The 7,032-nt window shown below is 31.3% G+C and overlaps 1 protein-coding gene across 1 annotated transcript in view; it reads left to right on the top strand.

The window, feature by feature from the left end:
- LOC107010986 (myosin-1) overlaps nucleotides 1–3,338 on the top strand; it is a 36,827-nt gene extending 33,489 nt beyond the window's left edge. Inside the window, exons 20-23 of the mRNA XM_015210276.2 lie at nucleotides 1,399–1,528; nucleotides 1,621–1,767; nucleotides 2,157–2,224; nucleotides 2,401–3,338. Of these exons, the coding sequence (XP_015065762.1) occupies nucleotides 1,399–1,528; nucleotides 1,621–1,767; nucleotides 2,157–2,224; nucleotides 2,401–3,060 (1,005 nt within the window). The 3' untranslated portion in view covers nucleotides 3,061–3,338. The remainder of the gene's footprint in view (nucleotides 1–1,398; nucleotides 1,529–1,620; nucleotides 1,768–2,156; nucleotides 2,225–2,400) is intronic.
- Nucleotides 3,339–7,032: the final 3,694 nt, after the last annotated feature.

Raw genomic sequence — 7,032 nt, forward strand, 5'->3', positions numbered from 1 at the left:
ACCACCACCACCACCACCACCCCAAAATAATAATAATTTTGATTTTAAAAAATATTTTCAATGTCATAAATTATTTTTTACTTAAGTAAAAATAAAAGGTGTCTCTCAAAAACAAATTTCATTAATAAATCAAACACTAAAAATCATTTCCGGAAAATATTTTCTACTCACCAACCAAACATGAGAAAATAAGTCCAAAATCTACTTGTTTTCCAGGAAAACATTTTCTAGGAAAACATTTTCCTCCATACCAAACACACCCTTAGTGTTGTTTCTTTTTTGGTGTAAACAGGCGTTCACGGAAGATCTAGTTACAGATGTTTTAGGTTCCTTGTAAATTTTGCTATAAGATTGAAGATCTTTCTACTCTCCACAATTGTAATTAAGAACCTGTAATTTGTTGTGGCAGGTTCTTATTTTTTGTTTTGGAATAGAATAGAGGTTGTTACCTTCTCAAAAAAAAAAGAATTATATCAAGATCACATTTTGTAGATTGCTGGGTGTCCAATGTCTTTCTTTCTTGCTATGAAAGGTGATTGAAGGGTGGAATAGAACTAGCTTACGGGCCAAGTGCATCTCATGTTCTCATTCGTGTTCACTTAAACATGTGCCAGTGTGATACTTTCTATTCTTACAGTATTTGTTAGATCTATATGAATGTAAATATAAATTAAATTATGCAAAATTGGGTTCGCTGTCCATTTGGGTTTCAGTGAGAAACTGATGCATATATATGCTATATATTCAGTACTGTGTCAGTCAAGTTTCTGTCTTCCCTTCCTAAATTGGATTCCCGAGAAAGATGGTTGAAACAAGTAATCTAGATTATGTGATCTACTGCACAATTGCCTAAAGCAAGCTTTTTGAAATTTTGTTTCCCATTCATAAACTTTGCCATCCTAACTTTTATTTTCCAACTTTACTTGTTGGGAAGAGTTGTTATGTGTTTCGATTATCACACTATTTTGCTGTTTCTTTGATGCAGACTTTACACTGCTTTTCTTATTAATTGCTATTTGTTCTTCATTGTTTTCTTCTTCTTGTACTTGCAACTGGTGCACTTTAGCGAGGGTCTTTCTGAAACAGCCTCTCTAACCCCACGAGGTAGTGGTAATTTCTGTGTACACTCTACCCTCCTCAAACTCTACTTAGTGGGATTTCAGTGGGTATGTTATTGTTGTTGTACTGGAGGAAGAAAAGAAAAATGAAGAAATATTGCTCCCAACCATCCACGTCATTTATTGAGATGTCCACTATAGACCATGCGATTTGAGAATTTGTCTGATAGAATGGTTTAAGATCATGTTAAACTAATTATTTCTCCAAACTAAAGAGCATACATTCATTTGTTCCATATACTAATTCAAAATGAGTTATTCTCTTATTAACTCTTTTCAGATTGGAGTTCTTGAAGATACAAGAAATCGCACTCTCCATGGCATTTTATGTGTTCAAAGTTGTTTTAGAGGTCACCAAGCTCGCCGAGATCTCAAACATTTTCGAAGAGGAATTGCTACACTTCAGTCATGTCGGTTTGTTTGAACTTCGAAATTTTTGCTTTTCTGTTATTGGCTTATTGTAGGGTTTATGACTCTGTCCCTGCATGCTTTTTCTGTACAGTTGTACGTGGCGAGAAAGCTAGAAAAGAATATGCAATCTTACTACAGAAACACAAAGCAGCTGTGTGTATACAAAAGCAAATAAGAGGCAGGACCAAAAGGAAGACTTACGAAAATGTTCATGATGCATCAATTGTGATACAATCTGGTAATTGCTAAAGCTCCACATGAGTAACTTGTATTTAGTTTGCATGATCTGATAAACAACAGATATTGGCTGTAAGATAGTTTTGCACGAGTAGCTGTACATTTTGGGCTTGTAGAATACTAGAATTACACTCTTATTTTTATTGTATTTTTCAGACATGAGCAACTTGTTTTTAGTTTGATGATCTGATAAACAACAGATATTGTCTGTAAGATGTTTTGCACAAATAGCTGTACATTTTGGGTTTGTAGAATTATAGACTCTTATTTGTTAACGTAATATATTTACCCTATGATTTTAACAATATTATGACTTGCTCATCCAATAGATTTTACATGGTTTTTATACTTAATGTTGTAGTTTTTAACCTCCTGGAATTTCTTTTCCAGTGATTCGTGGCTGGTTAGTCAGAAGATGCTCAGGAGACATTGGACTGTTACAATTTGGCGGGAGAAAGGTAATCATGGGTGGCATTAAATTGGGAATGACAACTTTTTGTGACGTCTCTTTACTGTGCACTCATTGCTTTTCAAGTTTGTTAGTTAACGTTATTGACAAAGCACACCATTTATCTTTATTAGCAGTGGGCCCATTCTCTTCCGTTGGTTTCTTATCCCAGTTAGCTTGTTATAGGGTAATGAGTCAGAAGAGGTGCTGGTGAAGTCTTCTTTCCTGGCAGAGTTACAACGTCGAGTCCTTAGAGCTGAAGCTGCTCTACGAGAAAAAGAAGAGGAGAATGACATACTTCACCAGAGACTACAGCAGTATGAGAATCGTTGGTCAGAGTATGAGTTGAAAATGAAATCCATGGAAGAAATATGGCAGAAACAAATGAGATCGCTGCAGTCAAGTCTTTCCATTGCAAAAAGGAGCTTAGCCCTTGATGATTCCAGGAGGAACTCCGATGCATCTGTCAATCCAACTGATGAGAAAGAGTCTAGCTGGGAGACAGGAAGTAACCAGAGGGCCAGAGAGAGCAATGGAGTACGACCAATGAGCGCAGGTCTTAGTGTCATAAGCCGATTAGCGGAGGAGTTTGAGCAGAGGAGTCAAGTGTTTGGTGACGATGCTAAGTTCTTGGTGGAAGTAAAATCAGGTCAAGTTGAGGCTAACTTGAGTCCAGATCGTGAGCTAAGGAGGTTGAAGCAGATGTTTGAAGCTTGGAAGAAAGATTATGGATCAAGATTGAGAGAAACAAAGGTGATTCTGAATAAACTGGGGAGTGATGAAGGAGGCAGTGACAAAATGAAAAAGAAATGGTGGGGAAGGAGGAATAGCACAAGGTTGAACTAAGTTAAATTCCCTTTATTGAGTTGGATCGAAGTTTTTGCTTTACATACCAAGGCAGGTGTTGTGCAGCGAGCAAGTTTGTATAGAAGTGAAATGGGATGTTAGTATTAATGTGAGACTCGTAGTAGTATGTAGTTTGAAATACAGCATTCCTGTAAAGTTAATTTCGTTGTTTATGATTTTCAAATCATATTTGTGTTCAACACTCATTTTTTAGCAGCAAAGGCAACGCTACAAATGTCTTGCTGTATGGAAATGTAAATTGATGGTTTTGCTAAGAACAATTAGACTAGATTATTAAATCAGAAACTGACTTAAAAATAAAATCTGGAAGTGATACTGGGTAATTTAAAGGGAGCTTGGGAGTAAAACTAAAGAAGTTATCTCCATGTGACCCATAGTTTACAAGTTTTAGTTGTGGAAGCAACCATTAATGTTTGTATTAGGCTGTCTACATCACACTTTTTGGAGTTCGCTCCTTTTCTGGACCGAGCTAATGCAGGGTGCCCTATGCATTGGGCTTCCTTTTATATTGGGTAATTGTTAAAAGTTTAGACATGGTGTACAAATAGGGTTGTGTGACAGTCGGTTTTGTTCTTTTTAAAATTTATTGATTCGACTTAGTGGCTATCGATTTATAAATATGTTGGACTTGTAACATCTCAAAAATTTCTAAGTTAAAATCCAAATTATTACTCATATATTTGTGCGTGACCTATCAGCCCAATATGCAAAAAATTCTAGATTACTTATATTTAAGGAGGAACTACATCTCCAAGCTAAAAGCATGCTCAACACAATCCCATGGAGCCTATATGAACTTCATACTCAAAAGCATATACTCAAGGACATATCAACTTTGATTTAAAGCATGTTAAACCATTCATCTCATGAAATCTATAGGCAACTTATATTCAATGCACAACACCATAAGAAAAATCAATCATATAAACTCATTTTCTTTTCAAAACATAAATTTTTTGCGAACATGCACAATATGGAAATCATCTAAGTAAATCATGAGCAACTCGTTGTTGACACCCAATATTGATTCTCCACATAATAATAATAATAATAATAATAATAATAATAATAATAATAATAATAATAATAAGAATCTATGTTGTAAGATTTTATAAGAATACGAAAAAATTATTAGTCATTTATTTTTGAAAAAATTACCTATATACACACCTTATTTTTCATAATTTCTATTAATTCCTACTATTTTAAAATATTTCTAAAATCCCTTATTTTCCCTCAATTCTTAAGTCAGCAGATACATTACTCCTAACACAACAACTCACGTTCCCTTCCTATTTTTGTTCCTTAAATCTCTCCCTTATTTCACTCCCATAATATCAGTTACATCCTTGATCCCAATTTGAATTTCAAAAGGTTTCTTTCTCTAGTTACAATTAATTTCAAATCAAGTTTTCATCTTTTCCATTCTACTGTTCTTCATTTTTTTATGCTTCATCTTCTTCATCTTACATTGGTCGAATTAAATTCATCTGAGATTAACAATTTTAGTGCTTATGAGAACAACGTCGTTTCTAATTAATTTCTCTGCAATTGATGACTACAATTCCTAATATTAATCTTATTTTTTTGTCGAGGTGAATTTTTTTGATTTATTTTTTGTGTGGGTGTACTTGAACTTCCAATGGTACAAAAGCGAAAGAAAAGAATGATGATCAACCCCAGATAAACAATATTAGTTCATCAAGTTGTAATGAGTATTAGATATAAATTTTTGATAGATGTTTGATATTTTCTTTGTTAGTTGTTTAAAAAATCAGGTATATTAGTGACAAGGTATTGTTCTCGTATGGTCATGTATCATAAGTTAAAGTATTATCTTGATACATTAAATTTTAATTTTATTCTCGTTTTGACCAGGTGTTATGAATGTATGAAGTTATAAAGTTCACATTGTAAAATAGGTTATAATTTGTAGAATCTTATATTATATACTATAATTAAACCTGATACATAATAATGAGTATGTGAGTTTAATTAGTATCATATATAAGTTTTTGATACATTTACACTTTATCAAGTTGAAGTGAGTATTTACCTCAGATAAACAATTAAAATACTTTATACTTGCTATACGTATCATTTTGTATCAGATTCAAATAAATGTCAGTTTGTTATAAATAAAACCCTGAATTTAGTACATTAATTGATATTTATGTTCGATTTATCAAAGACTAAAGTTCAAATTATATTATGGGTATAAACTGCAGAACAATGTATCATAGTCTAAATAGTTGAACAGATGATACGTAAATATCATATTATGAATATATAATGTTACATTTTGTAGCAGATGCAAATATCTGTCAGATTGTATACAACATCATATGATATTAAGTATCAATTACTATCTATTATCATTAAGTATCAACTAAGATCGAAGAGTCAATTCATAGCACTAGCTCAAGATGGTTTGGTTAATGTTGAATAGAGATTATTTATGAGTTCTTAGACACCTTTTTTTTCCATAAAGTTGTTGTTTTTGAGATACACTAACTCTAGTTTTAGAATTTTTTTTTTTATTGTTTTAAGATATTTGTACTCATGTGTTTAGAGTGTTTCCCTAAAAAATCATTTAATTTGACTCTAACTTTCATTATTGTTAGATGTTATTTACAGTATGGATATCCGAATAAAATTAAGTATTAGGTTCATAAATGCATATAAATACACTATATTATCTTTTCTAATTAGTTTTAGTTAATTACTAATACATTTTAACACCTAACTAATGCAATGTAATTTATAACTTGACTGTTGATTCAATTATGTAACTTGATAACTTAGTTCTAGTTAGTTGCCTATTGATTTATACTGATACTTTGAATAATTAATTGTAGGTACTTGCTAATTCATTCATGTATCTATTGATAAATTAATTCTTAATTATTGTGATACATGTAAAGATATATTTTATTTAATTTTATATACTACTTTTTCACAACCCTATTGTATAGGATACACCATTTCAATTAGAACATGATACATTATATAAAAAAATATTTTAATTCTTATTAAGTGGTACCATCTCCACAAATACAATCTCTCGTACATTATTATCAAATACCTAATGATACATTATTTTAAATAGAAGTATATATGAAACACAATTTGTTACAAAAATAAACACAAAGTTCAAAATATTAACATTTCAATTTATTGTATCAGAATTTCACCTGATAATTAATTGTAATGTTCTATCAAGGTAAAAATGAAAAAAACAAAAAATTGAAAATCTATAATTTCAAAATAATGTATCGAAAACATAATAGTATTCTAAAAAAAAAGTTTGTCAATCTTCCTTCGAAAAAAAGTACAAGTTCTTCAATTGTGACCTTCTTGTCCACGACTTTCGCCATCTGCGCACACTTGAAAGTTAGAAAGACATCACATATCAATCAACTCATTTTAAAGTAGACGATAGCCTAATGAAAACTAACTCCAGATACATGATAATTTATATATTGATACATACCGTCATATATTGATAAAGAAATTCATATATTGATACATAAAAAAATGAATATATATGTATCTAATACGTTATAATAACAACACACTGACTCACATCTAGAAAATCAATTACATACACATCAAACTAGAATTGGATCAAGTTGAAATCAGTAGTGTATCACGATTTATATATGCTTATACAGATTCAAAAATCAAAAAAGAAATGCACATATGTGATACTTTTTATTAACAACACACATCAACTCGCAGATCTTCAAACCCACAACATATACGTCAAAACATTAATGTATCGAGTTCTATCCAGTAATGCATCATGAGTTATTGGTCAATATACGAATTCATGAATGAAAAAATAATGATTAAAACATATAAATATGTGTTGGATACTTTTTGTTATCAATCTTTTAACTCGAAAATCGAAGTTATGGCAAATAAGCATAACAAATTTTGCCCAAGATA

The sequence above is a fragment of the Solanum pennellii genome, chromosome 2 (genome assembly GCF_001406875.1).
Source record: "Solanum pennellii chromosome 2, SPENNV200".
Lineage (NCBI taxonomy): Eukaryota > Viridiplantae > Streptophyta > Magnoliopsida > Solanales > Solanaceae > Solanum > Solanum pennellii.